This window comes from Sarcophilus harrisii, chromosome 4, assembly GCF_902635505.1.
Source record: "Sarcophilus harrisii chromosome 4, mSarHar1.11, whole genome shotgun sequence".
NCBI lineage: Eukaryota > Metazoa > Chordata > Mammalia > Dasyuromorphia > Dasyuridae > Sarcophilus > Sarcophilus harrisii.
Window position 1 is genome coordinate 302,135,279 of NC_045429.1, and position 18,054 is coordinate 302,153,332.

General features: G+C 34.5%; 1 protein-coding gene across 3 annotated transcripts in view; it reads right to left on the bottom strand.

Annotated features, from left to right (window-relative positions):
- DNAH17 (dynein axonemal heavy chain 17) overlaps positions 1 to 18,054 on the bottom strand; it is a 254,986-nt gene that overhangs the window by 192,818 nt on the left and 44,114 nt on the right. For all 3 annotated transcript variants that reach the window (XM_031965574.1, XM_031965573.1, XM_031965572.1), the window contains 5 exons: positions 17,256 to 17,359; positions 16,705 to 16,845; positions 4,440 to 4,583; positions 2,440 to 2,622; positions 198 to 452 (listed from right to left, as the gene is read on the bottom strand). In XM_031965574.1, coding sequence (XP_031821434.1) covers positions 198 to 452; positions 2,440 to 2,622; positions 4,440 to 4,583; positions 16,705 to 16,845; positions 17,256 to 17,359 — 827 coding nt within the window. The remainder of the gene's footprint in view (positions 1 to 197; positions 453 to 2,439; positions 2,623 to 4,439; positions 4,584 to 16,704; positions 16,846 to 17,255; positions 17,360 to 18,054) is intronic.

An 18,054-nucleotide genomic window follows, 5' to 3' on the forward strand; every position in this document is an offset into this window, starting at 1 on the left:
GAGAGCATAGAAATGTTTTGAATTGCAGGGGGAAGCCAGGATCAGATTAGAAATTTGTACAGATTACCTGCAAGGTGGATAAATCTTATATAAATTTAGAGTTATTTAGACAACCACCTCCACTCTGCCCCACCTAACATCAATAATAACTTTAAAATTCCTTCCTGGTGCCTTAATTGTTGTCATTTTAATGTTACCTGCTGTTGAAACTGTGGCAGAGTTGGGGGCGTCTTAGGGAGACTTTCTTCAAGTCGGGCATCCAGCTCTTCTTGTGTGAACATGTGTCCATAAGTCAAGAAGAGCTGCATGAATTCACGGAGGTTATCTATCCATAAATAAGAATATTTCTCAAAGGAATCTTGATACTCCTCAGCCTGTTTCATGGCAGTATACACTTGGTTTGTCACATCTTCCCTCATTTCTAACAATTCTCCATTCTCTTCGAGGTCACTCTGAAAGAGTAAAGACAGTCAAATTCACAGTTCAAATTAGCTTTTTTTTCTCCCCACTGGGGAATTTAATCATTGATTTTAATTAATGAAAAGGCTGCTAGCCTTAAAACAAAATGAAATTGGGAGATTTTTTAAAGTTAAAAATAAGCCTTTGGGAAGCAATCAGTATGGTGGACCTTATTCTCTGCCTGGTAGAAAGAAATGGAGTTGGCTATCTGAGGTGTTAAATGTAGATGAGAAAAGTCAGAATGGTTCTTGATGTAAGCTGGTTAGATCAGGTTCTTTCATCCCAAGGAAGCAACACATAGAAACAAGTAGAATGACTGATGAATACCCATGAGAGCAGCCACTGTGATTTTTCTGCCTCCCCAAAGTTGTAAGTTTCTAAGAAGCAACAATTCCCTTTGCATTGTTATTATTCAGTAATTTTAGTCATATCTGATTCTTTGTGACCCCATATGATCCTGGAGTGGTTTGCCATTTCCTTCTTCAGCTCATTTTACAGATGAGGAAACTGAGATAGACATGGTTGACTGACTTAGCCAGAATCACAGAGTTAGGAAGTATCTGAGGCCAGATTTTAACTTTGGAAGCTGAATCTTCCTGACTCCAGGTTCAAAGCTCTATCCACTGTAACACCTAACTGCCCCTTTATGTATTTTAGGATAAAGGAACATGGAAGGTCAGTTGTCATATTATTTCTATGTAGAGTCAACTTTTTGAGTGCAGTTATACTTGCAGTTTCCTTTTCCTAGAGAGGACAAAAATGGGGGCAGCATGTGTCAGAGACTGACAAAAGAATATAACAATATGGAAGGAACTAAGGATTTATATAGTGCCTACTATGTGCTAGGTACCATCTCACTAGGAGATTTTACAAAATGGATCCTCAGTTGGATGCTTTATAAATTGGATCTCATTGGATTCTCAGAACCATCCTATTAGATAGATATTATTTCCATTTTACAGGTGAAAAAAAAAATGAGACCAACAATGGAAGGGATTTGCCTAGCTTCACACAAGTAATCTGGAGTTGTCCCTAAATAAACTCTGTAGTTGGCTCAAGTTGAATGTCTTTATTTCTTCAAATGTTGAACCTGATTAGAATTATTCTGCCTATAAATAAACTTGCCCCTACAATACCCATAGGGGCTTAAAGGCAGTTAAGAGTATTGAACCAGGAGACAGATCAAAGCAGTACCTATACATCAGTTACCAGAGTTTAGCTGTGCTGAGATAGAACTATTTTCATGGAGTTATTTAGGCTAATAGAGAGTTAAGAAGATAGGAAGAGAAACTTTCTCCCATTCATATTCAGAAAGATATGCTACTTGGCTGTTGCTAAAGGGAAGAAATTAATAACAGCTCACAATTTCATAGCATCACAGATTTAGAGCTGCCTTGACTTTAGTCTCTTCATCTGGAAAATGAGGGAGTGGAGTTAAAAGGTTCTTGAGATCTCTCTTACATACAGAGGCAAGATTATCTCCTCAATTTTAGGATTTTTTTTTGTCCTTGCTGTAACCCACTTTTTGTAAAAACAAATGAATATTGGAGCAATATCAGCTGGTTAATACATATCAGGAAGCACATTTGCTGGGGACTTGTGAGCAAAGTTCTAGAATTCTCCCCCTCTCCAATTCCTCTGGATTACCTCCTTGATCATAGGTGTCTCGTGGTCCACTGGCCACCTGTGGCTACAAAACATGCGGGCTCAAACTAAATTTAAATGTGATTGGGAGATGTTTAACAAAATAAATAAAAATGTAACATAACATAGATAATATTATTGGGGATTTCTTAAGTCATTTTATGACTGCAGAGATCTTCTTCTATTTAAGTTTGACATGACATCATTGGCCTAGAACTCCAAGATTAAAAAAATAGTAATTGTTCTGACAATGTGAATGGAAGTTGGAGAAGTGGCCCAAAAGGAATGACAAATAAGTCCTTACCAATATAAGAGATGAATTAAATAAAAGCTCACCTTGTAACTCAATTTGCCTTTTGCCACTCGTTGGATCAGTTTGGCAGTGTTATATATGTCACTTATCAGACTCTCTATTAGATTCAAGAAGCCATTATCTACTCCAATTTCCAGAGATGGATTGTATGTTAAGACATCTTCATTTAGTTCCAACCTCACTTCAAACAGAGGAGCAATAACTTCCTGAGAAAAGTTGATGCCCAGAGAAATTATTTTCTTCAAGAGAATAGATCTATTTACTTATAATTTTATGTATTATTCTACTTACAGTAGTTTCTCATATAGTACATTTTGTGAAATTCATGTATACATGAATTTTTTAAAACTCCAAGCCAATTTGGCTCCAATTCCAAAAGTTTTGTATATTCAGAAAATGTAAGCTCAGTTTTAGCTTAAGGAAAAGAATTCACAGAATAAGTCTACTACAAAAATAACTGTATTTGCATTTGTGGTGAAATGCAAATAAACTTTGTATTACTTGGGATTTTTAAAAGCTTATTATTATTGTTACTTATTTTATTACAATAACATTGTAATACAATTTGCTTTATCCTAATAAAACTTGGAAATTCCATAAACTAGCACTCTCAAATTTGCAATTGTTGTTCAGTCATTTCAGTCATGTCTCATGCTTTGTGACCCCATTTGGGGTTTTCTTAATAAAGGTATTTGAATGGTTTTCTGTTTCCTCCTCCAGATTATTGTACAGCTAAGGAAACTAAGACATTAAGTGACTTGCCCATGGTCACATTGCTAACTGAGACTGGATTTGAACTCATGAAAATGAGTCTTCTTAATTCCAAGATCAGTACTTTTTCCACTGTTTTTTCACTGTTTCAAGTTTGCAAGCTGTTTTACATATATTCTCTCTGCATTCCCATCACAGTACTTTGAGGGAGGTATTGCAGATATAATTATCCCCATTTTATAATTAAAGAAATGGCCGTGCAGTCATACAGTTAATAAGTATAAGCAGCAAAATTTCAGCCCAAGTTTTCCTGATTCTAAGTCCAGCACAGCATTCAGTATGCCATGCTGTCTCTCAGGGCAAATTTCATAGCTAGTAAGTAGTGAAAACAGGATTAAAACTTAGGCCAGATAGATCTAGAGGGGTTCACTGAGAATATTTCCCTTTTTACAGAGTTCTCTATTGTATTATTCTCAAAGCAGAAAGCACACATAAATGGCATCAGTCATCACTGAAGACTGGAGATACTTTTCTTAGTTGTCTTTCCAATGAAACAGAACCTAGGATTAAAATTGCGCTTTCTTTTCTAATTGTTTAACATAGTTTTCATGCTGATTTAAGCAGCTAAGTACCCATTCCCAAAAGTAATAGAGAAGTTGTTTAAGTAACTTCCACTTCATTTAAAGGAGATGTACTTGTCTCTTTATAAAAATTTATCCTGATATCATAAAAGGCAGGTGAATTTTGCCTAATGATTAGTTTAGGCAGTACCAACTTATCCAGTTAGCTTAGAGGCCTCCATGTGCATAACGAATGAATACGAGTGGAAGAAGAGACCCTTGATTCAGAGATCTTTCCCTTTCCAACCCATATCCCTTTAACTTTTCTGCCCTGTAAGCCAAAAAAATAGAAATACAGGAACCAAATCAGCAATTTACACCACTGACCTTCTAAACAAAAGATGAGAAGACTAAATATTCAAGAACTTAGAAGTGACATGGAAATGACTTAATTTTTATAAGAACCCAATACTGTGGATTTTATTTATAGAAAAATGGAACAGAAGTGCAATTAAGAACACCTAATTTCCCTGACCTCTTTGAGATTCTAATGATCGTTAACTATAGGAATCAGAGAAAATTCAACCTTCCTGGCCCTAGTAAAGAGGGCCTCAGGGGTATCGAGAGATCCCAGAGGGTCTTAATTCATCATCAGGTTTATGTATTCTAGAAAAAATTTTTGTTAAGGTCAATTTTTGATAAATTTATCATTAACATACACTTTGAAACAAAAAATCACTTTCAAAACTTACATCTGTTATCATGTTGTTCAGAAGATACTGTAAAGATTTTCGAATAAATTGCTCAAATCCTTCTAAGACCATAATATCGATATAATCTACATAATCCTTCCAAGATTCACTTGTCATGTCAGCTCTAAATAATTCCGCATTTTCCTGGGAAAGGAATTTAAGTTATTAAATTACCACTTTTATCCAGAGGAAGAGAAAACAGGTAGATAAAGCAATAATTTTGAGTGACTTATCCATGAGTCCAGGCCTTAACTCCAAAGGATTTCTGCCAACTTTTGACTCCTTTTATGATTGGAGTGCTCAGATATAGTTGAAGTCAGCTCACTCAACTGGAACATTGAGTCCACTTTGTTTTCTTTAGCATAAATGCTCACAGTTCTCCATTAGTTTCCTGGCCAAAGAGGTTGCCTTACTTACTAATATATAATAGTGACTTTGTTTGAAGCCAAAGAAAGAATGACTTCAAGATTGAAAGTTTATGACTTGTTTCCTTTTTTGTATGAATAAGAGCTCTCAAAATAGTTTGTGTACTACCAGTATGCCCTCTATTATTCTGGGTTCCATTCATTCTCTAGACTTCTTTCTTTTCATCAACCTTCTTACCCTGAATGCCTCCATCCTTAGGTCTATTTTTCTGAAATTATAATTCCAGTTTACACCTCCAACATTCAATGAAACAGGTGAATTCCATTTATTTCTAATGAAAAAAACAGAGCTAAATAAAAAATTTGACTTCCTATATTTGGAAGGACTCAATATATAGTCCAAATATAGAACTCAATAGAAGCACAAAAAATAAAAAGAACTCTAGAGAACTGTATTTGTTATGGGCATACACAGAGAGCACATGTATAATTTGATTTTACTGTTATAATACAAAAAAGGAATTATAAGTAGAAAGGGGATTGTATCAGAAAACGAGAAAAGTGGAGGTAAAAAGAGGGAAATTACCTCTCAAGAAGAAACAAAATAAACCTATCATATCTGAGGGAATAAAGGGAAAGGGAGGAACATTGTGTGAATCTTACTCTCATCATATCTGGCTCAAAGAGAAAATATTATTATTGTTCTGTAAGAAAAAATGACCAACAGGATGATTTCAGAAAGGCATGGAGAGACTTACACGAACTGATGCTGAGTGAAATGAGCAGGACCAGGAGATCATTATATACTTCAAAACAATACTATATGATGACCAGTTCTGATGGACCTGGCCATCCTCAGCAATGAGATCAACCAAATCATTTCCAATGGAGCAGTAATGAACTGAACCAGCTACGCCCAGAGAAAGAACTCTGGGTGATGACTAAAAAACATTACATTGAATTCCCCAACCCTATATTTGTGCTTACCTGCATTTTGGATTTCCTTCACAAGCTAATTGTACAATATTTCAGAGTCTGTTTCTTTTTGTACAGCAAAATAACAGTTTGGTCATGTATACTTATTGTGTATCTAATTTATATTTTAATATATTTAACATCTACTGGTTATCCTGCCATCTGGGGGAGGAGGTAGGGGGTAAGAGGTGAAAAATTGGAACAAGAGGTTTGGCAATTGTTAATGCTGTAAAGTTACCCATACATATAACCTGTAAATAAAAGGCTATTAAAAACAAACAAACAAAAAAAAAAAAACCAAAGAGAAAATATTAGACATATTTGGTCTACAGAGAAACTTCGCTAACCTTACTGAAAAGTGGGAGGGGAAAAGCAAAAAGGTAATGGGTAAGCTAAATAGAAGGGAATCCAGAAATAGTAGGGGAAATATATAAGAAAGGGGAAATGAGGGATTCTAAAGAGGGAGAGCTGTGTGAGGTGAGTGGTGCTCATAAATTTAATACTGGGGTGGGGGTAAGAGGGAAAGGAAAGAGAAAAATTTAATCTGGGGATAAGAAGATGGCAGGAAATACAGAATTAATTGTTTTAACTATAAACGTGAATGGGATGAACTCTCCCATAAGGTGGAGGCGATAGCAGACTGGATCAAAAGCCAGAATCCTACAATATGTTGTTTACAGGAAACACATTTAAAGCAGGGTGATACATACAAAGTAAAAGTAAAAGACTGGAGCAGAATCTATTATGCTCCAAGTGAAGTAAAAAAAAAAAAGCAGGGGTAAGGTAGCCATCCTTATCTCAAATCAAGCAAAAGCAAAAATTGATCTAATTAAAAGAGATAAGGAAGGAAAATATATCTTAGTAAAGAGTAGCATTAGATAATGAAGCAATATTAATACTAAACATATATGTACCAAGTAGTATATACATATATGTACCAAGACAGCAAAACTATAATAGTCGTAGATCTCAACCTTGAACTCTCAGGATTAGATAAATCAAATCATACATAAGAAAGAAGTTGAAGAGGTGAATAGAATATTTGAAAAGTTAGATATGATAGATCTTTGGAGAGTGAATGCAAACAGAAAAGAATACACTTTCTTCTTGGCAGTTCATGGAACCTAGGCAAAAATTGACCATATATTAGGACATAAGGACATCAAAATTAAATGCAGAAAGGCAGAAATAGCAAATGCATTCTTTTCAGATCACAATGCAATAAAAACTACATTCAATAAAAAGCCAGGGGAAAATAGACCAAAAAGTAATTGGAAACTAAATAATCTCATCCTAAAGCATGAATGGGTGAAACAGCAAATCATAGACACAATTAATAATTTCATCCAAGAGAATAACAATAATGAGACAACATACCAAAATGTGTGGGATGCAACCAAAGCATTAATAAGGGTAATTTTTTTTTAATCTTTAGAGGCTTATTTACATAAAAGAGAGAAAAAGAAAATCAATGAATTGGCCTTGCAACTTAAAAGCTAGAAAAAGAGTAAATTTAAAACCCCTAATCAAATACTAAACTTGAAATTCTAAAAATAAAAGGATAATTTAATAATTGAAAGTAAAAAAAAAACTATTGAATTAATGAATAAAACTAAGTTAGTTTTATGAAAAAAACCAACAAAATAGATAAATCTTTAGTAAATTTGATTAGAAAAAGGAAAGAGGAAAATCAAATTGTTAGTCTTAAAAATGAAAAGGGAAAACTCTTCACTAATGAAGAGGAAATTAGAGCAATAATTAGGAGTTACTTTGCCCAACTTTATGCCAATAAATTTGATAACCTAAGTGAAATGGATGAATACCTTCAAAAATATAGGCTGCCCAGATAAACAGAGAAAGTAAATTGCTTCAATAGTCCCATTTTAGAAGAAGAAATAGAACAAACTATTAATCAACTCCCTAAGAAAAAATCCCCAGGACCAGATGGATTTACATGTGAATTCTACCGAACATTTAAAGAACAATTGATTCCAATGCTATATAAACAAACTATTTGAAAAAATAGGCAATGAAGGACTCCTACCAAATTCCTTTTATGACATAGACAAAATACTGATACCTAAACCAGGTAGAATGAAAACAGAGGAAAAAAAATTACAGACCAATCTCCCTAATGAATACTGATGGATGCTAAAATCTTAAATAAAATATTAGCAAAAAAATTACAGAAAATCATCCCCAGGATAATACACCATGACCAAGTAGGATTTATACCAGGAATGCAGGGCTGGTTCAATAGTAGGAAAACTATTAGCATAATTGACTATATCAATAACCAAATTAACAAAAATTATATGATCATTTCAATAGATGCAGAAAAAGCATTTCATAAAATCCAATACCCATTCCTATACAAAAACACTAGTCCATTTATAGGAATAAATGGACTTTTCCTTAAAATAGTAAGTAGCATCTATTTAAAACCATAAGTAAGCATCATATGTAATGGGGATAAACTGGAAGCATTCCCAATGAGATCAGGAGTGAAACAAGGTTATCCACTATTGTCATTACAATTCAATATTGTATTAGAAATGCTAGCTTTAGCAATAAGAGATGAAAAAAAGATTAAAGGAGTCAGAGTAGGTAATAAGAAAACCAAATTATCACTCTTATCCTAAAGCATGATTGGGTGAAACAGCAAATCATAAGACATAATTAATAACTTCACCCAAGAAAATGACAATAATGAGACATCATAACAAAATGTGTGGGATGCAGCCAAGTGGTAATAAGGGAAAATTTCATGTCTCTAGAGGCCTACTTGCATAAAATAGAGAAAGAGAAGGTCAATGAATTGGGCTTGCAACTAAAAAGGCTAGAAAAGGAACAAATTAAAAACCCCCAGTCAAACACTAAACTTGAAATTCTAAAAATAAAAGGAGAGATCAATGAAATTGAAAGTAAAAAAAAAACTATTGAATTAATTAATAAAACTAAGACTTGGTTCTATGAAAAAAACCAACAAATAGACAAACCCTTAGTAAATCTGATTAAAAAAAGGAAAGAGGAAAATCAAATTGTTAATCTTAAAAATGAAAAGGGAGAACTCATCACGAATGAAGAGGAAATTAGAGCAATAATTAGGAGTTACTTTGCCCAACTTTATGCCAATAAATTCGTTAATTTAAATGAAATGGAAGAATACCTTCAAAAGTATAGCTTGCCCAGATTAACAGAGGAAGAAGTATATAGACTAAATAGTCCCATTTTTAAAAAAAGAGATAGAACAACTTATTAACCAACTCCCTAAGAAAAAATCCCCAGGACCAGATGGATTTTCATGTGAATTCTACCAAACATTTAAAGAACAATCAACTCCAATGCTATATAAACTATTTGAAAAAATAGGGATTGAAGGAGTCCTACCAAATTCCTTTTATGACACAGATATGGTACTGATACCTAAAAAAGGCAGGTTGAAAACAGAAAAAGAAAATTATAGACCTATCTCCCTAATGAATATTGATGCTAGAATCTTAAATATTAGCAAAAAGATTACAGAAAATCATCCCCAGGATAATACACTATGATCAAGTAGGTTTTATACCAGGAATGCAGAGCTGGTTCAATAGTAGGAAAACTATTAGCATAATTGACTATATCAATAACTAAATTAACAAAAACCATATGATCATCTCAATATATGCAGAAAAAGTATTTGATAAAATTCAACATCCATTCCTAATAAAAATACTTGAGAGGATAGGAATAAATGTACTTTTCCTTAAAATAGTCAGGAGCATGTATTTAAAACTGTCAGTAAGCATCATATATAATGGTTGGAATCTTTACAAAGTGATAAGCCATTAGAGTTGATAGAGACAATAATTATCTAATTTAGCATGGTTCAATATGATTGATTTGATCTTAGAAGGAGATATTTTGGGCCAGAACTTGAAACAAGGTACTAAGTACAACTGATAGAAACGATGCTTGTGTTCACACCTTTAGAGAGCTCATAGAAGCAAGAAATATTTAAGTACTCATTGACGTTCACATGTTTGGGAGATTTCAGGGTTTAGAAAGAGATATCTGAATTCACACCTCCCTTGAAGCTCTTAGGGCCAGAGAGCATGCTGAGAGATATCCTACAATCCCACTCTCGGAGAAGTAGCATAGATACAGCTCCAGTGAGCCACTCGAGAGAGTTATTTTGGGAACATTCTCAGGAGTCGGAGAGGAGCACTCTGCGAGGAAGCCCACAAGCCCTATCCTCGAGGTAAGAGATTTATTGTATCTTCTACCTTGGTGTTGGATGGAATCAGAAGGACAAACCTTTGGATTTGGAGACATTCTGGCGGAGCTCTTAGAACCAAGCGGAGAGCTAGGTCTCTGAGCTAAACGGGCTATATTGAAGGACACAATAAAAGATCTGAACTTTTATCAGCTGGCTGCGATTTTGGAGTAATTATTTACTTTCAACTGAAACTAAGGCTGCCTCCAGAAAACCTCCCCGAGAAACCTGCTTTCTCTCAGAGAGAACTCTTATTTTAAAGAAGAAAAACACCAACATAATGGGGATAAACTGGAACCTTTCCCAGTAAGATCAGGAGTGAAACAAGGTTGCCCACTATCACCATTATTATTCAGTATATTATTATTCAGCAATTATTCATTATTATTCAGCAATAAGAGTTGAGAAAGAGATTAGAGTAGGTAATGAGGAAACCAAATTATCACTCTTTGCAGATGATATCATTTCTGATACTTACAGAACCCCAGAGATTCTACTAAAAAGCTATTAGAAATAATTCACAACTTTAGCAAAGTTGCAGGATACAAAATAAATCCACATAAATCCTCAGCATTTTTATACATCATCAACAAAATCTAACAGCAAGAGATACAAAGAGAAATTCCATTCAAAATAACTGTCAATAGTATAAAATATTTGGGAATCTATCTACCAAAGGAAAGTCAGGAATTATATGAGTAAAATTACAAAACACTTTTCACACAAATAAAGTCAGATTTAAATAATTGGAAAAATATTAAGTGCTCTTGGATAGGCTGAGCAAATATAATAAAGATGATAATACTCCCTAAATTAATCTATTTATTTAGTGCTATATAAATCAGACTCCCAAGAAACTATTTTAATGATCTAGAAAAAATAATAACAAAATTCATATGGAAGAACAAAAGGTTGAGAATTTCAAGGGAATTAATGAAAAAAAAATCAAATGAAGGTGGCCTAGCTGTAACTGATCTAAAACTATATTATAAAGCAGCAGTCATCAAAACCATTTGGTATTGGCTAAGAAATAGATTAGTTGATCAGTAGAATAGGTTAGGTTCACAAGACAAAATAGTCAATAACTATAGCAATCTAGTGTTTGACAAGCCCAAAGAACCCAACTTTTGGGATAAGAATTCAATATTTGACAAAAACTGCTGGGAAAACTGGAAATTAGTATGGCAGAAATTAGGCATGGACCCACACCTAACACTGTACACCAAGATAAGATCAAAATGGGTCCATGATTTAGGCATAAAGAATGAGATTATAAATAAATTAGAGGAACATAGAATAGTTTACCTCTCAGACTTGTGGAGGAGAAAGGAATTTGTGACCAAAGATGAACTAGAGATCATTCTTGATCACAAAGCAGAAAATTTTGATTATATCAAATTAAAAAGCCTTTGTACAAACAAAACTAATGCAAACAAGATTATAAGGGAAGCAACAAACTGGGAAAACATTTTTACAGTTAAAGGTTCTGATAAAGGCCTCATTTCCAAAATATATAGAAAATTAAGTCTAATTTACAAGAAATCAAGCCATTCTCCAACTGATAAATGGTCAAAGGATATGAACAGACAATTTTCAGATGATGAAATTGAAACTATTTCCACTCATATGAAAGAGTGTTCCAAATCACTACTGATCAGAGAAATGCGAATTAAGACAACTTTGAGATACTACTACACACCTTTCAGATTGGCTAAGATGACAGGAAAAAATAATGATGAATGTTGGAGGGGATGCAGGAAAACTGGGACACTGATGTACTCTTGGTGGAGTTGTGAATGAATCCAACCATTCTGGAGAGCAATCTGGAATTATGCTCAAAAAGTTATCAAACTATTCATACTCTTTGATTCAGCAGTGTTACTACTGGGCTTATATCCAAAAGAGATATTAATGAAGGGAAAGGGATTCTATGTGCCAAAATGTTTGTGGCAGCCCTTTTTGTAATGGCTAGAAACTGGAAAATGAATGGATGCCCGTCAATTGGAGAATGATTGGGTAAATTGTGTATATGAATATTATGGAATATTATTGTTCTGTAAAAAATGATCAGCAGGATGAATACAGAGAGACTTGGAGAGACTTACATGAACTGATGCTAAGTGAAATGAGTAGAACCAGGAGATCATTATATACTTCAACAATGATACTGTATGAGGATGTATTCTGATGGAAGTGGATTTCTTCAATAAAGAGAAGATCTAACTCAGTTCAATAGATCAATGATGGACAAAAGCAGCTACACCCAAAGAAAGAACACTAGGAAATGAATGTAAACTGTTTGCATTTTTGTTCTTCTTCCTGGGTTATTTTTACCTTCTGAATCCATTTCTCCCTGTGCAACAAGAGAACTGTTTGGTTCTGCACACATATATTGTATCTAGAATATACTGTGACATCTGGGGGAGGGGGTAGAAAGAGGGAGGGGAAGAGTTAGAAAAGAAGTCAGTGCATGGGATAATGCTGTAAAAAAAAAAATTACCAGGCATGGGTTCTGTCAATAAAAAGTTATGATTTTTAAAAAATTTTTTTAAAATTAAAAAAAAAAACATATACTTTAACACATTTAACATGTTTTGGACTACCTGCCATCTAGGGGAGGAAGTGGTGGAAAGGAGGGTAAAAGTTGGAACAGAAGGTTTTGCAAGGGTCAGTGTTGAAAAATTGCCCATGCTTATGTTTTGTAAATAAAAAGCTATAATAAAAAAAAATAAAGAAAGAAAAAACAAAACAAAAACAAAAACAAAAAAGGCAGGACTATGTGGTTTTATTTATATCCCCAGTGCTTAATAAATGCAACTTCTGTCTTCTCTTCTCTCTCTCCCTCCTCCTACCTCTCTCTCTTTCTCCTTCCTCTCTCCCCTTCATGTCCCTTTCTAAACCCTCTCTCTCTTTTCTCCCTTTCTCTTCCTCTCTTCATCTCTCTCTCTCTCTCTCTCTCTCTCTCTCTCATCTCTGTCTCTGTCTCTCCCTTGTCTGTCTGTCTCTCTATATATGTGTGTGTATACATATACACATATACATACACATTTATGTATATATACATTGTACATATATATGTGATATATAGTCATGTGAACTTTTATATATATATATATATATATATATATATATATATATATAAAAGTTCACATGATTCTTAAAATCAAAATCACTTTTTAAATCTGCTTCTTAAAATCACACTGATTATCACAGTGATCAAGGACCAAGGGTCACCATGAGTAGGGCTTCCCCTCTGCAAGATGAGGCAATAGATGAAACTTATTCCCTTCATTGCCTTCCTCCTTCCCTTTCCTTCCTTCTGACATCCTTCTTTGGTATCATTTCCTCTCTTTGCTGCCCACATAACACATGCTTCCAGTCATTTGGTATCTTTATGCTTTCCTTGATGATGGTGCCTCTGCTTAGGTATATTCTTCTCTGTTGAGAACTGTGCTCTGGATTTATTCCCATCTTTAATTCTCTATGAAATGTTTTATGTCTTGGGTAAACCTTCTCATGAATCCATGACACTATGTAATGGAAACGGATGAATAGCTGTTTTACCTCCCCAGCTAACATTTCAGGCAGGGCCTTCTGAAGCTTGTGCCTGCAATGTTCAGAACCGGGAGATTTATGAAGGGAAAAAAAACATACATTTTTTAGGTTGCCTCTGATGCAGGAATCAGAATCCCAAGAAAAATCCCAGGGAATGTCTTGGCGTCTACAGGAAATTTTTAAATTTTACACAACAGTGGAAAATCCCATGCCCTCATCATGATGTTCAAAAATAGCATCCCAATTCAAATGTAAACACTATGGCATAATTTCTACATAGCAAGCAATGAAATGTCCCAATGTTTGGTTGATCACCATGGCATCTGGATATAGAACTTCAGAGGGTAAACCTCTATTTTTTTTACAGAAGAGGAAACTCATTTTTGTTCAAACAAAATCAACATAGTTATAATTAGAATGTTAACATTTAAATGGAAACAAAAAATATTGGCAGCAAATTTATCTTATGTTCAAGGAAAATGATATAAATACAGGCAAGTAAGTACAGCTATGTAAAAGACTCCAAATCACTAATAATAAAAAAAAACACAAATTAAAACACCTCTGAGTTTTAGAGATTATCAAATTAGCCAACATGATTTAAAAAAAAAAAAAAAGCAAAATGTCAATAGTAGGAAAGGCTGCTGGGAAGCAGACCAACCAATGAACTGCTGATGGAACTGTGAACCAATCTAACCATTTTGGAAAGCAATTTGAAACCATATTCTCCCCAAAAATCACTCACCTGAATACCTATTGGCCCATTAATACCAACCAAGAAAGAGGAAAAAGACCTATGATTGTTTAAAAATAGAAATACTTTCTGTTGTAGCTAAGAACAAAAAACAAAGAGGATGCCCATTAATTGGGGAGTGGATGAACAAACTATGGTGTGTGAATGCAATGGAATATTGTTGTACTGTGAGAAATAACAAAGAGGTATAGATTCAGAGTGTGCAGTATGAACAGAACAAGTGGAACAATCTGTACAGTGGTTAAACATTATAAAGGAAAATAGCTGTGAAAAATTTAAGAGCTTTGATCAATGTAACAGACAATCAGCACTAGAAGCAAACGATCATTCTTCCTACCTTTTGTTAGAGAGGTGATGTTGTAGAAGTAAAGAATGGGGCATTCATTTTCAGCTGTAATCAGTGTGTAGATTAGTTTTGACTATACTTATTAGTTCCAAAGAAGAGCTTTGGGGGTAGGGAGAAGAATGGGATAATGGGGGAGAATAATACCAGGAGAGAGAGAGAGAGAGAGGAGAGAAAAAGAGGGAAGGAAGGAGAAAGAAAGAGAAGGAAAAATATAAATGAAATACACAGAAGAAAGCAGAAGGAAGGATAGGCAAGCAGGTTGCTGCTGAAATTACTGTACTAAATTTAATATATTTTTAAAAACCAATCTATATGTAAAAGATTTATAAGGGTCATGTATAATCTTTTGAAACTTCTTCTTTGTACATGGAAATGTTTGTTTTTATGGATATTTATCCAAATCATGGTAATAAAAAGAGAAAATTTTTTTGAAATAAGGAATCTTGAGCTCAGAGAGATAAAGTGATTTGTTAAAAAATGAGCTAATTGTCCTAATACTTTCTAAGGTGTCATTATGATAATGTGCTAGTTTGGGAGCAGGAAAAAACTGGGTAAAAATTGTGTTCTATACAACTACTAGCTGTGTGATCCTGACAAATTTCTTACTTTTTCTGAATCTTGGTTTCTTTATTTCTAAAATAGAAATGTTAGTAACAACTACAGCAGCAAATCACTTATCTCACATGGTTGTGAGGATTAAGTGAGATAATAAAGTGTTTTCCAAATATTAAAATATTATATAAATGTGAATTATTTATTGTTGTTGCTGTTGTTAGAGGGTGTCTCACTTTAAGGAGAATCAAAGGCCTACAGACTTTGTTTAGGCCACACATATAGCAGCAGAGCCAGCATTTGAAAGCACATCTTCTACCTCCAGATTCATTGTTCTTTCCAATACATTCATATTGAGTCTTCTTTTTGTGTATGTTAGTAGAACAAGATCTTCTGACCCCTGAGAATGTGCTCTACCTTTGTCAACTTATGACAAAATCTGTCAACTCTGTTTCAGCCATCGGAACAATTAGCAGGATAGCTTCAATGGCACAATTAGGATGGTTAACTATTTTTAAGGCTTGAAAACATGCTAACTTGAACTTTGATAATTGTTGATTTTAAAAAAGAAATATACTGGGGGCAGCTAGGTGGTGCAGTGGATAGAGCACCAGCCTTGAAGTCAGGAGGATCTGAGTTCAAATCTGATCTCAGACACTAAACATTTCCTAGCTGCGTGACCCCAATTGCTTCAGCAAAAAATAAATAAATAAGTAAATGTACTAACTGATTTGAAGTAAAGCTCAAGAATAAGGCTTTATTTTACCTTGGAAAGAATTATTGGTTTAGGAACAGATTTGTTGTTGAATCATTTCTGACTCTTCATAATCCATTTGAAATTTTGTTGGCAAAGACAATGTTTGCCATTTCCTTCTCTACTTCATTTTTACAGGTGAGAAAACCTGAAGCAAATGACTTGCCCAGCTAGTAAGTGTTTGAAACTGAATTTGAACTTAGAAAGATGAATCTTCCTGACTCCAGAATTGGTATTCTATCCATTACTTGAGGACCAATTGAGTAACTATGGACGCTTTTTTAAATTTACTAGGATTCAATTTCTTCATCTGTAAATTGGAAGGATTGGATTAGATGGTATCCAAGCTCCCTCTCAGCTTCAGATCTAAGATCTTATAAGATAGCTATTGTTAATTTAAACACAAATTTACTGAGTTATTTGAATGATAGCTCATTCAATGACAGCACTGGTTTGGGATTTAGAGGGCCCGAGTTGAAATCCTGCCTTTATCACTTATTACTTACTACTTCACTTCTAGACTTCAGGTTCCCCTCTTGTAAAAAATGGCGGGTAGAAGTTGGGGGTGGGGAGGGAGCTAGATAGTTTCTCAAGTCCACAATCACTCTAAATCTTTAGTCCTATATCACCATCATATTTATCTTGGCTTTTTCCTCTTTAACATGGAAATTAGGTATGTTCCCAAGAATTTTTCTAGCTTCCTTACTGCAACCATGCCGTGAATCTTCACTCCAGCTTCTTTGACTGCTGTGTAGCGTTTGTTAAGGTTGTTCACCCTTCCGTCCAAGTCTAAAAGGGTTTCTTTTTTGTTGTCCTTTCTTTCGAACATAGGGTTGGCTGACCAATCCTGAAAAGAAAAGGTTAGAACAGGTTAGCAATCCAGTGGTAAGAAACTTCCACTGTCCATAATAAACCCAGTTTCATAATTAGAGTGATGGAGGGCAGTGTGTTACTTTGGATTTCTGTAGTATGGAGATCCTTCTTGTGCTCTTTAAGTTTAAAGATCCCATCATTGTTTTTGCTCACCCACCCCAACCTCCTCCCCCCCCCTTCCTCCCCCAGGCGATTGGGGTTAAGTGACTTGCCCAGGGTCACACAGCTGGGAAGTGATAAATGTCTGAGACCACATTTGAACTCAGGTCTTCCTGACTTCAGGGCTGGTGCTGATCCCGTTATTGTTGTATCTAGCATTCTTTTCCCTCAGCCTTTTCCTTGGACCTCCCATTCTTATCCTCCTCAAGTATCTTATTGACTCACATTCATAATCTGAATAATTCCTTCCACATTTTGCTTTGTTTTCTGTATCCTGGTCTCTAAGTCATATAGGATTTCTCTCATCTCTTGAATATATTCAAATACACCTTTAAGAAAAAGTTAAAATATTCATAGAATTAGTTTCCTTTTCTATTAAAATTTCCAGAAATGAACCAAATCAGTTCCAATAGAGCAGTAATGAATTGAACCAGCTACACCCAGCGAAAGAACTCTGGGAAATGACTATGAACCATTACATAGAATTCCCAATCCCTCTATTTTTGTCCACCTGCATTTTTGATTTCCTTCACAGGCTAATAGTACACTATTTCAAAGTCCAATTCTTTTTGTACAGCAAAATAACTGTATGGACATGTATACATATATTGTATTTAACATATACTTTAATATATATAACATGTATTGGTCAACCTGCCATCTGGGGGAGGGGGTGGGAGTAGGAGGGGAAAAATTGCAACAAAAGGTTTTGCAATTGTCAGTGCTGAAAAATTACCCATGCATATATCTTGTAAAGAAAAAGCTACAATTAAAAAAAATATTATTTTTCAGAAATGGGGATATGGCAAAATGTATTAAAGGCAGTCCTGCCTGTTGACTTTGTTGGAGACAGGAAATACTTAATTGAAGAGAGTATATAAGCCCTTTGCAAAAGGATCACTCCCAGTCTGTCCTTTTGACTAGGACTTCACTTCACTTCAATCCTTTTGATTGGGAGCTGTGTCTAAGATGATTGACAACTGAGCCAGGAAGAGGCACTCTCCACCTCAAGAAGCTATTAGTC